This window comes from Exophiala aquamarina, assembly GCF_000709125.1.
Source record: "Exophiala aquamarina CBS 119918 chromosome Unknown aczIA-supercont1.2, whole genome shotgun sequence".
NCBI classification, from domain to species: Eukaryota; Fungi; Ascomycota; class Eurotiomycetes; order Chaetothyriales; family Herpotrichiellaceae; genus Exophiala; species Exophiala aquamarina.
Window position 1 is genome coordinate 600,156 of NW_013550586.1, and position 16,850 is coordinate 617,005.

The window sequence follows — 16,850 nt, forward strand, 5'->3', positions numbered from 1 at the left end:
TCTAGAATTGCAGGCCATTCAACGACCTTCCCTCCAGATTGACTCCGGGATTGGAAATGGTACTGGCGTCATCAAACACAAGTCCCCAATTGGGCTGCCACGAGAAAAGTTCCAGGTCGTCAAAGAAGACGTCATTGCCATCTGCAAAGTTGGTATTTCCTGTTCCAAGAATTGCTGCCCATGAGTCTTGCTCCCCAGACGGCAGTGTGTCCCATATGAGCGGCCCATCCGGAAACAACAAATTCTCAAGCTGCTGGACAATAGCTACCTCGTCGCTGATGGCGCTTGCAGACTGCCCATCGTTCTCGTAGTTGGCGAATCCACAAGCTGCAGTGACATCAGCTAAAATGGGCCTGAGCCGCTTTGCACTGACTTGCGCAGCATTCCATCGCCGGCCCATCTTGGTCAAGAGGTCGAGGCAGTTGGGGACCGCGGTGCACAGCATTTGCTCAAGTACACTGCGCAAAGGCTCCGCGGCTCCTTTCAGCCACCAGCATGCCTCGAGAGAAATCGCTGCGGCTTCAAATAGGATGTGTGCCCCGTGGAAAGGATAGAAGAGGCGGCGACGTCGCTCTTGGGACAGATAGTCCTCAATGAGTGCTGCGGATGCATCGAGTACAATGCGGCGGTCTTCATCGCTGCGTACTCGCAGACGGGGGGTAGGTCGATGAAGACGTAAAAGAAGGTGGTTGTATTGGACATGCTTGAATTCGAGCATGTTGTATTGTGTGTAGGACTGGGCCTTGGCATACCATCTGGCAAGGCGACTGGAGATGTCAGAGATCCAATCTGACACATCAACATGTCTGAAAATCTCGAGATCGTGTTCAAGATGCAGCACGCGATGGGCCTCGGTTTCAAGCGCGCGATAGAGATAGATGTGGTTCGCGGACGACTCTTTCTCGATATCGTCGGAAGTGAAAAGGTGATCAGGGCGAAAGTCGGCAGGGGGCTAGAAATCCATCAGTCTGGTGCAGCATTCATCAAACACAACACAGCTCACCGGCGTCGATATCGACTCTTCTGAGAATGATAAAGGCAACCGCAGGACCGAACAGAGTGATCTTTCCATGCCATAAGCGACCCAGAATAATTGGCGTCTTTGACGTTGGTCTGCCAAGCTCAAGGCGTCGGGGCTTCCTTTATGCAAGCCCAGGTCAAGAACGATTCGAATGGCGTGCGATATGCATGTCCAATTGTCTGCTCGTTCAGGACACTGCTGTGCATAATGTACCAGTAACAGAGAGATCTGGAGAGCCTGGATCTCGTCATTATCGTCCAATGCTTGCAGGTGCTTCTTGGCCGAGCCGAAAAATGCCTCTGATGCAGAACGAGCCTGATTTTCGTCTGCCCAGGTGAGTGTCATTGCGGATATTGCAAGGGTGATGAAGAGGACAAAGTATTCGAAGTGACCGAGTCCAGACGTCGCTGGTTTGCCACTGGAGAAGAAGGTGTTGGTGTCGTCTACCTCGCTCCGAATTCGATCGACAATATTTTCTACTAGCGATGCCGAAACGCAGGGATACTGCGGCCTGTGTACTTCAACATAGTTCTGCACCAAACGCTTGACCGCGGAGAAAGGCACACTGCTGAGGTCCATGAGCGCACCAGCTACCGTGCTCTTGAAAGTCTCGTCACATTGCGGAGTAGTTACTCCGGCGTTCGATGTGGCGGCCCTCAGCTCTTCCTGCACCTCCCGCATCACAGCTAGAGGTGGACAAGATGGCCGAAACACCAGGGCCGGGCAGATCTTCGAGCGCAGGTACGATCTGCGGCTGGAAAATCCAAAAGACAGTGTGGCCTGCGAAATTTTGAGAGCCATCGATGAAGGCAAGTGCTCAGATACTGCACGATATGCTTGCAATTCTACCTCCAACTCGGCAACCCTGGCTTCAAGCGAACGTACGAGACTATGTCAATTAATGAATGTTTCTAGACCGCTGGTGGTGGGTCTGGGAGATACACACCTTCTGGGCACGACTTCTTTGGTGATAGGGTCGTAGCCCATGCAAGTGGCACTGGCCGCCTCGCATGATGTACATGCAGGAAACTTGAAGTCGCACTGTGAATGAGTCAGGATCCGGCGAAGAGATTGTGATCGGAAGAACGTAGTACTTTGGTCTTGCGCTTTCGACAGCGATTGCAGACCTTGGTCGATCGTCGCTGAGTCCCCTTCGTTTCAACACGAGGCATGATGTACTGCGCCCTTGTGCAATCTGTCGGGAACAATTCTGTGGCTGGGCATGACACGGCTCCTCAACGCGGTGACAGAGCTCAAAGACCACATCGAGACAAAGCTATCAGAAGCTAAGTAGCATGCAGGCAACGGTAAATGGCTTCATTAGATTCGTCATTTGCAGAGGCTCGTCGAACTAAGGCGGGAGAGATGTGCCAAAGTCAGTATAACAAGTCGAATTGGAAGAGTATCTGATGAGTGGAAGCGAGACGGAGCTGCCCAAGCGGAGAGAAGAGAGCAGCGGCTCCATGACTCCATGACTCCATGACTCCATGACGGTAACTTTTGTAAATTACTGTATTGCACGTGACCGTAGTGTTCCGCCAGGGTAACTTCATCCAGCTCAGCCTGAAGCCCTCTCAACTACTTGCAGCAACCAACAGTCTCCCTATTCTTGCGTGGTACGGTCACCAGACGACGCCATGCTCCAAACCTGCACTCGATGTCGCAGCCGAAGAATCAAGGTCCGTGGGATCACCTTGCCCAAACCACAGTTGCTGACCTGCTGTTCTAGTGCGACACCCGGCTGCCAGCTTGCCAGAATTGCGCAAAGAACGATTCGCAGTGCGTGTTCCTCGATGAGGCCCTGCAGGAACAGATTCCTAGGAGGTATGGAGGTAATCATGCTACTATGCTGGTAGAAAACGCTCACCCATACCAGCTATGTTCGAGCACTCAATGACAAGATCTCCGAGTTGACTTCTCAGCTAGACTTGCAGAAAGGTTACGCAGCAAGGTACGCGGGGGCGCCCAATTATTTGCTACCCAGATACTCAAAGCTAATCTCTCAAGCAGATATTCGATTCAAGATGCTACCGTTATGACCGCTGCTGCGGCCTCGAATGAAGACAGCTATGTCCTCATGCCTCGCACTCAGCGATACCTGCATCTTGAGCGTTCGTTGCCGACAATTGTCACTAGACTCACGGTGGAGGCACTGTCGGGCTCAAGTACGCAATCAGACATGAAGATGTCCCACGATGCCCAACCCTTCTCGACGGATATCTTCAAAACTGACCGATCAGCTCTTACACCAAAAGTCGTTCGCCACCTCCTGAGTCGCTATGATAGGTGCGTTCGTCCAGAATTCGATATTGTTGACCCGGAGCTCCTTTCTCAGGATGGCCAAGGGTTGAAGAAACTTTCAAAACGCCAGAAGTTTGAAACACTCATGATATGTGCCGTCGCCGCCGGTCACGAAAGCTATCGCAACCCTTCATGGAAAGCTTTGGCCCAGACGTTGCGCGACTGGGCGGCCGAAGACACAGCCTCGGTAATTTCTGCAGCCGATCCTGCCTCGTTGACGGCGATCCTCCTGCTGATTGTCTATGAGTTGCTTGAGCCATCCAGGGGCAGCGTCTGGGAGCTGATGGATATGGCAATACGTACAACCATCCAGCTAGGCTGGCATCGTCGGGATCGTTCTGAAGTGCAGATAGACCTCCCCGAAGCTGGAAGCCACAGTAATAAGGACGGCTATGCTACTCAGCAACGCCTCCTGCATGCTTTGAAAACAGCTGATCGAGCATTGAGTCTTGTCTTCAACCAATCAAGCACACCGAATGATTGGCTGTGGACTCCCAATACTGAGGAAGATTTCCTCCTTCGGCTCTATCGAGACGTACAAGGGAGTATCTACGGCTATGGGCAACTGTACGACACACACAGCTGCCCCTTCGTCGGGCACGTTGAAGAACTGATCATGTCGATGGAGACCTTTTCTCTTGAGCAATCGCCCACTGTGTGCGAAATGTGGCTTCAACTTCTTCCGGTTTCTGTACGACATCGGCAGTGCGTTTCTTGCTTCCAGGAAGAGGGCGATGTTGCAGCAAGAGGCATGAGATCTCTTCGACGGCGGCTTGTTGCAGCGGCCCTGGCTCTCGTTGAACACACTCACTGCATGACGATTTCGCCAGATGGCTTCATCCCTCCCTTGACTGCAAGTGCGAGAGCGTTAGTGGCGGGCTGCACAGTTCTGCTTGCCAGAGCGAAAAACTGGTCACCAGAAAGCCCGTTTCTCAAGGCGATTCTACAATGCACTGAAGTTTTGACGCATTTCACTTCTCATTGGAAGGGAGGGTCGGGCTACCTGCGGGTATGGACTATCATTACGGAGATCTTCGATAAGAATCAACCCAAGTCTCAATAACAATGAAATCATGGCTTCGCAAAACACACCAACATTTTCCTATCGAAGTTGGAACCCTCTTTACTCTATCAATCCATCGACAATGTCAGCACTGGCGGCGAAAGACTCGGCTTCCCAAGAGACACCTCGGCCTTGCTGGCCTGCAGATCAATAATGATGGTCGACAGCGTTATCATCCTCTCGATGCCTTTGGCGCCGGGCGGAGTTGAGCGACAGATTGACGTCGGAGCGCCCTGCTCATCAGAAAGCCATTCTCGTATCTTCTGGACGCTTGGCTCTTGGTTCTCGCTGAGCTCCTTGATCCTCTCCAGTCTCGTGAAAGAGTTTGCTGACGGGTGGTCTCGGATCCCATGGGGAACATTTGGTGACCAGAGGTGATTCGTGTGGAACGTCCTCAACGATCCGGGTTCTGGGTATATTGGGCACAGACCCTTCGGCGTGCATTCGATGGTCGCGAACTTTCCCCCCCGATCCGCAATGGCTAAGTTCACGCAGGATGCGAGACCTCTCTGTTTCAACAAGGCGAAGCCTTCATCAAAGGACTTGCATTCCAACACCCGCCTCATTGCAAGATGCACCGGCAGAGCATTTCGATCAATGGTGCCACATCTAATAGCGTTCATACAGATGCCGACGCCGGCGTCATTAAAACCGAACTTGGCCAAGATTCCGGCCTCGCCGAGCATGCGTATTCGCGGTGTTCCAGTCTTCTGGACATCGAAGAACGCGGTTGCCATCCCGGCTTCCTCAACCCAGTCCCAGTTCTGTGCGACAAAGGTGTTCTTACCGGATGAGTCTTTGGTCACAATGCTTGTGCAGCCATCCGAATAGTTTGTCAATGAAATCTCACTGCGGAGATTCAGGGCCAGGATATCACCCAAATCGACTCCAGCGCCCGTTGCTATTCCCTTCATCTCCTCGACCAACTCCGGCTCATGCTGCTCCAAAGCTGGCAGAAACTCCTCGGCTCGCCTCACTGACTCTGGCCAGTCAGCCTCGGCGAGGTCAAGGAACAACCGCTGATAATTTGCTATGCTGGTCTTGATGCGATTCGGAATTTGCTTGCCATGGGCCAGGCCTATTTCCCAAGCTGAGCCCCTCAAGGTGAGCTGAGGTACTCCGTTCCATAAGGGAGCACTGTCGTGAACTTTTTCGACTGAGCCCATGGTTTCTAAGCCGCCACGAATATCAGATACTCAGACCAAATTCCAAGCGATAGGTACAATGTACGGTTTGCAACATACTGTTTTGATTTAGACTCTGTCGACATCGTTGGCTGACTATCCGGAGACACAGGGCGCCGCCCCGCCGCTCGGAAAGGTCCGTACCATGGATGGGAATTTACGTGCAAAACCGACGACGGCATTCGCCGCCATCGAGAGACATGTTCTCATGGAATTGACACATCTTCTGCAGCTTCACGGGATCCACACTGAGACTACCGTGTCACATAGTTTCTACATGATGTTTGCCTGTAGGGACACCAGCTAAACGACGCTGCCATAGCTAACAAGCAAAACATGCCTATCACAGACCCTACACCGAAGAGCGAAAACTTTCAATCAGTCTGAATTGGATGTGACACCCTTTAAGATCAGCAAGCGGCCTCCTTCGACCCGTACGACTTTGCCGTCCATGAAGGAGCCAGCTTTGCTCATCAACCATGTGGCAGTTCCAACCATATCTTCGTCATTTCCCGCCCTCCCTGCCGGTGCTTGACTGGCGAGGTGCAAGTTTGACGTTGGTCCTTCATCCGTCATTGCCGATGGCACGATGCCAGGAGAGATGGCGTTTACCCGGACTGAGCCAGTGTTAGCCTCGCACTGTTTCAAGTATTCTGAAGTCATCTTACTATAGAATTCGGCGAACTCGGCTGCCATGATCCTAGTCAAATGGTCGATTGAGGCCTTTGTAGTCTGATACACAGGCACAAACTGGTTATTGTGCACACTGGCCGGACTGCTGAACATGATGACACTACCTCTCCCTTCGCCTTTGCTCGCTGCTGCACCGAGAAGTTTGACGAGGCCAGCGGTGAGGAAATAAGGTGCGAGCACATTTACTCGATGTGCTAACTCCCATTCTCGATATGGCGCGGACAAAGTGGCCATCTCGAGCTTTGCCAGTCCGTCCCCGGGCTTGTAAGGCACCTCGTTCATGAACCGGATCGCGGCACAATGAATGAGAGCGTCCAAAGAAGAATGTTTCTCACGAATATTTGCCACAACTGACTGAACGCCTTCTTGCGACGACAGGTCGGCCTCGATGCTTGACAGACCTTGATTAGATTTTGATGGCTGCGCTGGACAATAGCACTCACGTGCTGATCTCTGGAGGCGTTGCATGGCCAGCACTGATGCTCCCCAGTTCGGCCTTGACCGACTCCAGTGCTTTCTTATTCATGTCAACGAGGATTGTACTGGCTCCATTTGCAACACAACCTCGAGCCAACATGCGACCAATACCACTTCCTATTGCTTTTCAGCGAGTGATGAAGCAACGAGCTGAATAGATGACTCACCAGCCCCTGTGATGCACACATCTCGCCCAGATATATCAAACAGTGAGCTCACTTGCAGATGACTGGCCATTCTCAATCTATTGACAACGCTTCGCTGATTTACAGGATCAGCTTTTGTGTGTCGGTAATGGTGGTGTTGTGTTTCGTGTATAATGAGCTTGAGCCGAACAGCCGATTAGCCACATATGTCTACGGCGATAGCAAGGTAGTCCAGAACACCACGGCCCTAGACTACTGCTTGTATCCACAGCCTTGCAAACTGATATTGACAAGGCGAACCACGCTATCTAGCGGAGCACCATCCATATTTTATGCAGGGATATGCTACTTGGTATCGGCTTTCAGCGAAGTTACCATCGAGACCTCGCCGTTATCCGAGCAGTCCTTACATTCTTCTGCCACAAGGCGGACTAGCGGTTTGCCAAGTGGACCTCGTGCTGGGTGGCATATGTTCATGGGCGGTACAGCAGGTGGCGACCAGTGATTTCAAATCTCAATATAGGTAAGTCCGTACCATCGCATAGTACCAGGTACGAAGCAACTCGCCAAGACAGGCTCCCGTCACACACCCAGTCATGGTTCTACCATACGTACACGTCTTTGGTGCAGCTGCCCTTGTCAGTGCTGTCACAGCAGTGATTGTGTTGCTGTGTCTGCATTTCTTCTACGTTGACCACCCAGCTATCAAAGGTCTTCCAGAAATCCCTGGCGGAGAACTACTCGCAGGTCATCTGTACCAGTTGGGCGCCGACCATGCGACCACCGCCGAAGATTGGTCCAAAAAGTATGGATGGCCAGCGTTTCAGTTGCGGATGGGACGGCGACGGGCTATCATGTTGAACTCTTTCCAGAGTGCCCATGAGTTTCTGGTGAAGAACCAGTCGGCTACTTTGGATCGTCCATGGTTTTATACGTTCCACGGACTATTATCGAAAACATCAGGTCAGCCAAACTCGTTATCTGCTTGCCTAGAATGCTTCTGACACAGAACAGCCGCAACGATTGGTACCAGTCCCTGGGATGAGAGAACCAAGAAACAGAGAAGGGTCATTGGATCCTACACGACTGGACCATCAATTCAGCAGCTCAGGTCGATGCTTGACATGGAGACGTGTGCTGTAGTGTCTAGCATGTACTACAAGAGCAATAGTGGCGAGTTTGAGCTGATTCCTCACATCTACCTGCAACGCCTGGCCTTGAATCTCATGAGCATGTTCTGCTATGGAACTAGGTTTTCCAATGTTGACGACCCCACCCTGTTGCAGATCCTTAAAGATGCCAAAACCATTGCCAGGTGAGTGTGCGCACGAGTATGGCATTGACTCCAGACTCAAGACTTTCTAGTTTTCGATCAACAAACTCCAATGCGCCGGACTTCATTCCCCACCTCCGTTATTTGAGCGGGAACAATGGACGCCTAGACATTGCCAAGGAAGTGCGAGGGCGACGTGACGTCTGGTTGGCCGCTATGCTGGAAGGAGCTCGCCAAAACACTGGAAAGCAATCGATGGCCAAGCAAACGGTAGCAGAGATGCTATTGACGGATAAGAATGAAGGCTTGACTGAGCGTAAGATGATCCCGTCCCGTCATTGACAAGTCATTATTATGAGGCTTACACCTGTCAGTTGACGTCAAGACTATCCTCGGCGGCCTCATGTCTGGCGGCTTCGAGACCACATACTCAACTGCGATTATCGCACTGGGCGTTCTTTCACGCTATGAAGGACAGGCGATACAACAACGAGCGTACAAGGAGTTGCTCAGTGTCTATGACAGCGTAGAAGAAGCGTTCGACAAGTGCGTGACTGAGGAGAAATGTCCTTATGTCATGGGAATCGTCAAGGAATCACTTCGCTATTTTCCTCCCTTGAAGTTACTGCCAGCCCGACAAACCTACAAGGACATTGTCTATCAGGGGGCAGTGATTCCCAAAGGAGTATTGATATACACTAACACTCAAGCAATCTCGCGAGGTCAGTCTCCAAGCAACTGCTTCATCTCAAGACACTCATACTTACCTACATAACAGATACCAGCGTCTACGGCGCCGATGCCGGCCAGTTCAAACCAGAACGATGGCTCACAGAAAAGTGTCAAATCCCACCACCACTACACTTCGCCTTCGGCGCCGGAGCGCGGATGTGCACCGCCGTGAATTTCTCCAACCGAATTCTGTATGCCATGACCTGTCGTCTGATCCTGTCATTCCGATTCACGGAGAGCAAGACCATGCCGGCCAACATCGACTATATTGATTACAAGAACGACCCTAGCGACTCGAATGCGATTGCCAAGGAATTCAAGGTCAAGCTGACGGTGCGGGATCGCGAGAGCCTTGAACGCTGCTTCCAGCGGTCTCAAGAGATTGGGGCGGCAGCCACTGGGGGACTGCCGTATGAGGCCCTTTTCAGGGGTTAGGTGCTATTGTGAAACTCTGCTGGAGTCTTTGTTAGAAATGAATCGTGGCTGTTTCACGCGCTTTTGGGGATGAATTCGAAACGCATCACCTCAATATCTGCAGCAAGTGCGGCGGTTGGACAGACATGGGAATCAGATACGACTTGAAGGGAAGGAGCTGGTGGAGCAGTCATAGATCGATTAGATAATGCCGCTTTAATGGCTTGGCGGGTGTGCGAGGTGCCAACATTGCGCCCGCGTCTATTCCGGATACATATGCTGTGCAGCAATGACGCCTCGAAGACTGAAGCTTCAAATCATATCCTCCACGGCTTGTTGTTCAATTTAAAAATGGTTCCATCCCTCATGACGAAGTTGACGTTTCTAAGGGCCGTCGCCGAGACGTGCGGATCCTCATCAAGGGCGACAATATCAGCCTGACAGCCTTCCTCGAACCAGCCAAAGCGTCGACCCGACAGGTCACCACCACATGCCTCCCAGCCACCCATGGTGCAAGACTCGAGAACATCGGCGACAGGAACACCCGCCTCAATCATTAATTCTAGCTCGCGTACATTGTCGCCGTGCGGATACGTGCCCGTATCACCACCACAGGCCAAACGCACACCGAGCTCATGCGCCCTTTTGGCCTGGGGCAGGATGTGGCTGTGGAAGCGCTTTGCGTGCAATTTCTCGGCAATGGCCAATGTAGGCACGAATATCACATTTTTGGCCACCATGCGCTGAAACAGCTCGTCGGTGGCAAAGTAGCCGTGTTCGATCGAAGTGACTCCCGCCTCAACGGCGCCCATTGCTCCCTCGAGCGTACAGCAGTGCGCCACTGCAGGACAGTTCGCCAGGTTAGCCTCGCGCACGATCATATCCATTTCCTCCTGCGAGAATACCATGTAATCTGCGTTCGGCTCCTTGGGCGGATGCAGCACACTGGGCTTGTATGGATGCTGTTGTGCGGGGGGTGATCGCATGATGCGCCGTCTGTAGTCGGCGAAGAATTTGATGATGTCTGCACCGGCTGCGATACGCCGTCGGACTGCTTTCCGACATTCCTCTGGTCCGTCTACAGCGTCGGCCTGCGCAGGTAGGCAGTGTCCACCCAAGTTGTTCTCGGTACGCGCCTCGAATGAGCCAGTGCTGGCGAGAACCTTGGTGGCTACAAAGAGGCGTGGGCCCGACGTAAGGCCCCTTGCGATGGCATCTCGCAAGTTGGCGTCACACTCCTGCATGCCCTCGGATCCCAGATCTCGGTATGTGGTGTATCCGGCCATGAGTGCTGTATGGCAGTGGTTGACGGCGCGTACGATGCGCTCCGTCATACTTTCATCACGCTTTTGTCGAAGGGCATCGGTCTCGCTGTGGATACGAACCGGCCGCGGAACCAAGTCAGAATTGTCGATTCAACCTCAAAACGTACGATTTTACCACTCAGGAATACAACATTGACAGGGAGGGTTTTTGGCTGTTGAGATTGAAGAGAACTTACTCATAAGAATGCAGGAAGACATGAGTATGAGCATCTACCAGGCCAGGCATAACAAACTTGCCTCGCAAATCAACATCATCGAGATTGACTTGCAAACCTTTTTCTTCCTCATCTGTGCGCTCACGCACGCCGACGATGAGGCCACTCTGGCTGTCGACGGTGATTGCGACATTCTTACGCACACATTTGGTCTTTGGATCGAACAGGGCCGATGTGTGGACTTCGAAAACGACCATCTTGGCTGAAGTGACAATGAGGTAAGGTGTCTTGCTGCAGGGAACGGGATCTGTGTGGCCGCTGATGCTTCCACTTTAGCTGTAGATCGATGTATCCAAGGCACGGGTTGGGGTCAACACCGACCACCGGCAGGCGACATCGTAAGCCTGCACTATTGACGGGCGATCTCGGTGGAAAGCGCTGAAAATGTGTTTCGAGCCGGGCTGCGCCGACAAGCACGGCCCAGCACTGTTCACATCGCCACATCGCCGGTATCGAATGCAAGCGCAAGATCTGGTTTGAGTTCCGCTTCAGCACGTTATCGAATATTCGTGATGAACCTATGACAAGTGCATCCGAGATGTTGGCATGCAGCATTTGTCTTTCTGTGGATTGTTGACAGACATACACAATTTAGATTGCGTCGAAGGCGAGCGTTCTATTGTTGCAGTAACTATAGATCATATAGCCAACAATAATCACTTTCGATGGGGAAGATACTGTTGACAGGTACGATACTTATACACCTATTATTAGGACACTGGCCAATGATGTACAGGTGGAACCGGATTCGTGGCAGCCCATATCCTGAATGAGCTGTTGGCCAATAGGTATGTCTCCCATTTTCTCCGTCTCAACGTTTGAATCAAAAGTTGAGCAAGATACAGACACAATGTCGTGACAACGGTGAGATCCAGAGCCAAAGGTGAGACGGTCCTAGGTCTTCATTCTGGCACAAGTCGGACCGAACTCTCGTACGAGATTGTGGAGGACATTGCAGCAACTGGCGCCTTTGACGATGTGAGAAAATTTCTCTCGACCACCGAACATGGCAAAACTCACCTAAGACGAGAACAGATCTTCAAGAGACATCCGAACTTTGATGCCATCATCCATGCGGCTTCACCATTCCACGATAACTTTCACGACCCAATGGAACTCCTAGATCCTGCAATTAAGGGTACTACTGGCATCCTGAAAGCTGCCAAAAGCTATGCTCCGAGTATAAAGCGGGTTGTTTTGACCTCATCATTTGCAGCAATGGTCAATGAGGCTCAGGCGCCTGAAGTCTACGATGAGTCATGTTGGAATCCCGTCACTTGGGAAACGTCACTTACGATTCGCAATCAGGCGTATCGCGGTAGCAAGGCAAGTCAGGCCTCGTATCTAACGCGATGTTCTCGGCTGATGTGATTCGACAGACGTTTGCAGAGAAAGCTGCTTGGGATTTCGTCCAAGAGCAAAAGCCAGGCTTTGACCTCGTTACAATATGTCCGCCCGTAGTGTATGGACCCATTGCACACAACGTGGGCAGCGTCAATGCACTCAACACGTCCAACCAGAGGGTTCTCGACTTCATCCAGGGCAAGCATCGAGAAGGCGACTTTCCTCCCACGGGCACTTTAATGTGGGTTGACGTTCGTGACTTGGCTGCAGCCCATGTCCGCGCTCTTGAAGTAGGCGGAGCCGGTGGTCAGCGCTTCTTCTCCCCAGCCAGCCACTATTCCAACAAAATGCTTGTTGATGCTATCAGAGACACGCATCCGGGGCTGGCAGATAAGCTGCCCACGGATACAGTCGACGAACTCATTGATAGAAAGCACATGTTCAACTTCGACAACTCAAAGATTAAGGAGGTGCTGGGTATACAGTTTCGGCAATTCAAAGAGAGCATCGGCGCAACTGTGTCCTCGCTGCAAGAATTGCGACCTGCGAGCACGAAGTCTGAGCTGTAGCTGTTGCAGGATTAGTCGAATACAGCGACATTCCAAGAACAGGCCGTGCACGATCTGCTCGCGGTCTCTGAATTCGTTACTCTATGATCATTATACATGAATATGATACTGTATTCTTCTATACGGGTTTGTGCAGATGTTCTAGCCACGGCCATAATGGTATCTATTCGCTAACAGTGCCAAGTAATTGCTTTTCTGCCCAGGCGGTACCTGTGCGCCATATATTGTGTCACCGACTAGGCCTATCCGTGAATCACCTAGGCGATACGAGGATTTGATACAGCTAAGGCCGTGGCCTAGGGAAGAATAGAACTGTAGAAGTCAATCTAGGAGGACTTGGAGGATCTAAAAGCATCAATTTCTACGGTCTTTTGTCAAAATAATAATAAAATTATCCAACATCAACTCCACGGTAAAGCATCATTCGAAGGTCTTTCATCCAGGGAGTGCCTGTCGATGCTTTGTGATCCCGTGCGAATCGCACCCAGCGTAGTCGATTCGCCGAGGGGCTGTCTGGTACTGTATTCCTCATATCGCTGAGCCGGTAATTTAGTCTTAATTCGCGCTATTCGTGCTTCGTCCGGAGCACAGGTACCACTCCATGAACGTGAAGGCTGCTCTATCAGCTCCACACCGGCATGAGGGCATCATTACCCGGGGGGGGGGGCGCCTGGAGATCTCCGCCCGTTAAACCCTGTCAAGCTTGTTCATTCCCGCACCTCACGACCATTAATTCATTAACGATTCACATACGTAAATCATCTTGAATCGGCGCTCTGCGCCCGAATGCAAAATTGTGGCGTGGCGTGCCGATGGAGGCACCTGAGGCGCCTTGTGGCAGGGCCGGTAAGACCCCGGCATGTCCTGGGGTCATTACTACTGCATTTCCTCAGAGGCTCCCCGTCATGACTGGCACGCCACTACAACGAAGACATCAAGGAAGCTCGGCAACAAAGCATGGCTGGAACCAACAAGCACGTCGTGTTCGACGTTGTCGGTACGAGTGAACATGAGCCATTGAATCCCTTGGGCACTATAGCTAAACCACATTCTCACCTCACAGGAACATGCATCTCTTACGATAACTTCTTCGAGGCCGTCGAAGAGCGCATGGGCGAGAGATTCCGCGCCCAGGGCATCGGCACCCGCATCTTCGGGTACTGCTGGATGGAAGCCGGAGAGCGAGAGTACACCTACCTCAGCATCGCGGGCGCATACCGGCCGTTCTTCGACGTCTTCCGCTCCATCTTCTACCGAACACTGTGGCAGGCGGGCATCCAAGAGCCGCGCAAGTTCGCCACCGACGAGGACCGCGAGTTCCTCTTGCAGTCGTATCGAGAGCTCAAGGCTCGACCCGATCTGGTCGAGTGTTGGGATAAGCTTCGCAAGGCCGGCTTCAAGGTCTGGTGCCTCACAGCCGGCGACATTCCTCGTGTGGCGGGGTATTTGAAGAACGGGGGTGTCGAGATGCCCGAGGAGAATTTTGTGTCGTGTGACACGATTGGCATTGGCAAGCCCGAGCCTCGTGCTTACAAGTTCTTGCTGGACAAGTTTGATCCCAGTGGGTTGGATGCTTGGTTCGCTGCGGCGCATATGTGGGATGCGGCGGCTGCAAAGCAAGTTGGGTGAGTAGCGGAGAGACCTTGGATGATATTTCTCAGTTAACTTATATTGCATCTAGCTTCCGGGGCGCGTGGTGCTCAGTCTGGGAGAAGGAACAATGCTCAGATATCTTTGGTGACATGGATGTGACATCGCCGGATTTGCCTGCTTTAGCTGACGGGATCATTGCGGCGGCTCCTAAACAGTAACTGTATTACGATTTGAGATGCCTTGAAACCAAGTATTGCGTGATTAACAGGTGACATTCGTAGAACACCAGCATGCGAGTACCTACGGTAGCGATAGATAGCCAACGACAATCAACGAGATGGTCCGTATGCTTATTTGGACCTGGAAGTTCCACCGACGAGCCAATCAGACCGACTGTTTTCTTAATGACTGACTATTAATAATAACTATGTGCAGTATCAATCGGCGGGGCCCGTCTTCGACCGGAGGAAGTTCGCGCAGAGGCGACGGGCGAGTAAGTCACTCAATTATCTGATACCATCTTGGCAACAACGCTTTCAGCCCTGTGATCAGGGTTCCAGACAAGTATACTTGCTGCAATTCTTATCGCATTTGGCTCAGAATACGCTGCGAGGGCCATCCATATTACTACAAGGGACTATACACGACTACCAGCCATGACAGATCAAACTTCAGGCCATAAGCCTATACCAAACTCCACCAAGCCCTTCTGGCGGGTTCAACTTCATGCTCTGGACAAGCATCGAAGTACATCCGACTTACCTACTGAAGCCGACATTGTCATTATTGGCAGTGGTTTCTCTGGCTCCGCTCTGGCACATTACATCTATGAAGACAATCCAACCCCTCCATCGGTCGTCATCTTAGAAGCTCGAGAAGCTTGTTCAGGTGCCAGCGCGAGGAATGGTAAGTCCACAACCATCACCACTGATAATGATCCATTCTAACAAGATGCTCACAGGAGGCCATTGCAAACCGGAGAGATACTACCAACTCGCCAGCCACATCAAGAAATATGGCGCCAAGAAGGCTATTGAAGTCGCTCGCTTCGAGAAGTCTCAATTGCACGCCATGAAAGAACTGGTCGAGAAAGAAAACATCGACTGTGACTTTACCCTGACGCGAAGTTGCGACGTTATCCTCGACCCGGGCCTGGCCAAAGCGACCGACGAGGCCTTTGCTGAGATGGTCAAAGCAGGCGAAGCTGATCTGACCGATGTCTACCATGCCAAAGCCAAAGATGCCGAAATGTTGTCGGGTGTCAAGGGCGCCTTGTCTGCTTTCACCGTCACTGCTGCGCACCTGTGGCCTTACAAGCTGGTCATGCACCTGCTCCAGGGCGCCGTGAACAAAGGGGCAAATCTCCAGACCAACACGCCCGTCACCAAGGTCTCTGACCAACCACTTCCGGATGGACGGTGGCTGGTCGCCACACCACGAGGCAGCATTAAGGCAAAGAAGATCTTCTTTGCCTCCAACGCCTACACCCGCGACATTGCTCCCCAGTTCGCAAGACATATTATCCCCGTGCGAGGCATCGCCAGCCGCATCGTCGTCCCAGAGGGCAAGAATCGGCCCTTCCTCCCTTACACATACAACCTCCGTCATGGACCTGGTCTCTTCGACTACCTCGCCTCCCGTGCCGATGGCAGTATAGTCGTCGGGGGAGCCAAACCTTTGTTCTGGCACGACCGATCCCATTGGTACAACGTCCACGATGATAGCAAGCTGATCGAGTCTGCGAAGCCTTGGTTCGATGGCTTGATGCAACGCTCATTTGCAGGTTGGGAGAACAGCGGTGCTTACACCGAGCGGGTCTGGACAGGAAGTATGGAAATCCCCAAATCTCCCCTTCCCTGAATCTCTTTTTCAGCAAGCCCATCTTCCATATGTCGCATATGCTAACTAGTGCTCGCGCAGTCATGGGCTGGACATCCGATTTCATGCCATATGTGGGCGACGTGCCCGGCAAGCCAGGGCAGGCCATCCTGGCTGGCTACTCTGGCCACGGCATGCCAATGATATTGCTCTCTGCGCGGGGTCTGGTGCAGATGATGCAGGGAAAGTCCTTTGAGGAGGTAGGCATCCCTGAATTGTTCAAACCAACTGAGGAGCGCCTGGCCAGCACCAAGAATGAGATACTGGATGGGAGCCACCCGAGCTCCATGGGCGCTAGTAAATTGTGAGTGATGGTGGTGAGGCGGAGGCGATATATCCGTACCGATGGTATTACCGAGAGCCGTTATAAATTAGACCGCTGGTATTACGAATCACGATTTAACCAGTAAAACCCATTACTGCAAAATAGTTGACGGACCAAATTTCAGAACCCAGTTTCAGCTTCAAGATTTCTCGAATCTCGATTTTAAGGTAGGATCACGAGAACAGCTATTTGATAAAGAGGCTGTCGACCCAATTCTCGCAAGAATCCTATCTTCCCAACCGTTTGGCACAAAGCCGCCATTCTCATCCAACCATATATTCCACGACTTGTCTTCCA

The 16,850-nt window shown here is 52.0% G+C and overlaps 9 protein-coding genes across 9 annotated transcripts; 5 read left to right on the top strand and 4 right to left on the bottom strand.

Moving 5' to 3' along the window:
• Position 1: 1 nt before the first annotated feature.
• Positions 2–1,702, bottom strand: A1O9_02065 (uncharacterized protein; the record flags this gene model as incomplete). The annotated part of the gene is made up of 2 exons (XM_013407640.1): positions 2–952; positions 1,004–1,702. 2 exons carry the CDS (start codon positions 1,700–1,702, stop codon positions 2–4), a joined length of 1,650 nt encoding a protein of 549 aa, XP_013263094.1.
• A 956-nt stretch (positions 1,703–2,658) lies between these two features.
• A1O9_02066 (uncharacterized protein) lies at positions 2,659–4,385 on the top strand (the record flags this gene model as incomplete). Its single annotated transcript, XM_013407641.1, has 4 exons — positions 2,659–2,700; positions 2,751–2,845; positions 2,898–2,972; positions 3,032–4,385. 4 exons carry the CDS (start codon positions 2,659–2,661, stop codon positions 4,383–4,385), a joined length of 1,566 nt encoding a protein of 521 aa, XP_013263095.1.
• A 68-nt stretch (positions 4,386–4,453) lies between these two features.
• A1O9_02067 (uncharacterized protein) lies at positions 4,454–5,551 on the bottom strand (the record flags this gene model as incomplete). Its single annotated transcript, XM_013407642.1, has 1 exon — positions 4,454–5,551. One exon carries the CDS (start codon positions 5,549–5,551, stop codon positions 4,454–4,456), a length of 1,098 nt encoding a protein of 365 aa, XP_013263096.1.
• Positions 5,552–5,947: 396 nt separating this feature from the next.
• On the bottom strand, positions 5,948–6,788 carry A1O9_02068 (uncharacterized protein; the record flags this gene model as incomplete). The annotated part of the gene is made up of 3 exons (XM_013407643.1): positions 5,948–6,186; positions 6,238–6,653; positions 6,706–6,788. 3 exons carry the CDS (start codon positions 6,786–6,788, stop codon positions 5,948–5,950), a joined length of 738 nt encoding a protein of 245 aa, XP_013263097.1.
• A 693-nt stretch (positions 6,789–7,481) lies between these two features.
• On the top strand, positions 7,482–9,325 carry A1O9_02069 (uncharacterized protein; the record flags this gene model as incomplete). Its single annotated transcript, XM_013407644.1, has 5 exons — positions 7,482–7,848; positions 7,900–8,200; positions 8,251–8,474; positions 8,533–8,880; positions 8,937–9,325. The coding sequence occupies 5 exons, from the start codon at positions 7,482–7,484 to the stop codon at positions 9,323–9,325; spliced, it is 1,629 nt and encodes a 542-aa protein (XP_013263098.1).
• Positions 9,326–9,621: 296 nt separating this feature from the next.
• A1O9_02070 (uncharacterized protein) lies at positions 9,622–11,041 on the bottom strand (the record flags this gene model as incomplete). Its single annotated transcript, XM_013407645.1, has 2 exons — positions 9,622–10,675; positions 10,806–11,041. 2 exons carry the CDS (start codon positions 11,039–11,041, stop codon positions 9,622–9,624), a joined length of 1,290 nt encoding a protein of 429 aa, XP_013263099.1.
• A 468-nt stretch (positions 11,042–11,509) lies between these two features.
• On the top strand, positions 11,510–12,757 carry A1O9_02071 (dihydroflavonol-4-reductase; the record flags this gene model as incomplete). Its single annotated transcript, XM_013407646.1, has 5 exons — positions 11,510–11,531; positions 11,581–11,632; positions 11,690–11,822; positions 11,880–12,174; positions 12,234–12,757. 5 exons carry the CDS (start codon positions 11,510–11,512, stop codon positions 12,755–12,757), a joined length of 1,026 nt encoding a protein of 341 aa, XP_013263100.1.
• Positions 12,758–13,714: 957 nt separating this feature from the next.
• Positions 13,715–14,568, top strand: A1O9_02072 (uncharacterized protein; the record flags this gene model as incomplete). The annotated part of the gene is made up of 2 exons (XM_013407647.1): positions 13,715–14,382; positions 14,439–14,568. 2 exons carry the CDS (start codon positions 13,715–13,717, stop codon positions 14,566–14,568), a joined length of 798 nt encoding a protein of 265 aa, XP_013263101.1.
• A 438-nt stretch (positions 14,569–15,006) lies between these two features.
• A1O9_02073 (uncharacterized protein) lies at positions 15,007–16,536 on the top strand (the record flags this gene model as incomplete). The annotated part of the gene is made up of 3 exons (XM_013407648.1): positions 15,007–15,256; positions 15,312–16,178; positions 16,271–16,536. 3 exons carry the CDS (start codon positions 15,007–15,009, stop codon positions 16,534–16,536), a joined length of 1,383 nt encoding a protein of 460 aa, XP_013263102.1.
• Between the last annotated feature and the right edge of the window lie 314 nt (positions 16,537–16,850).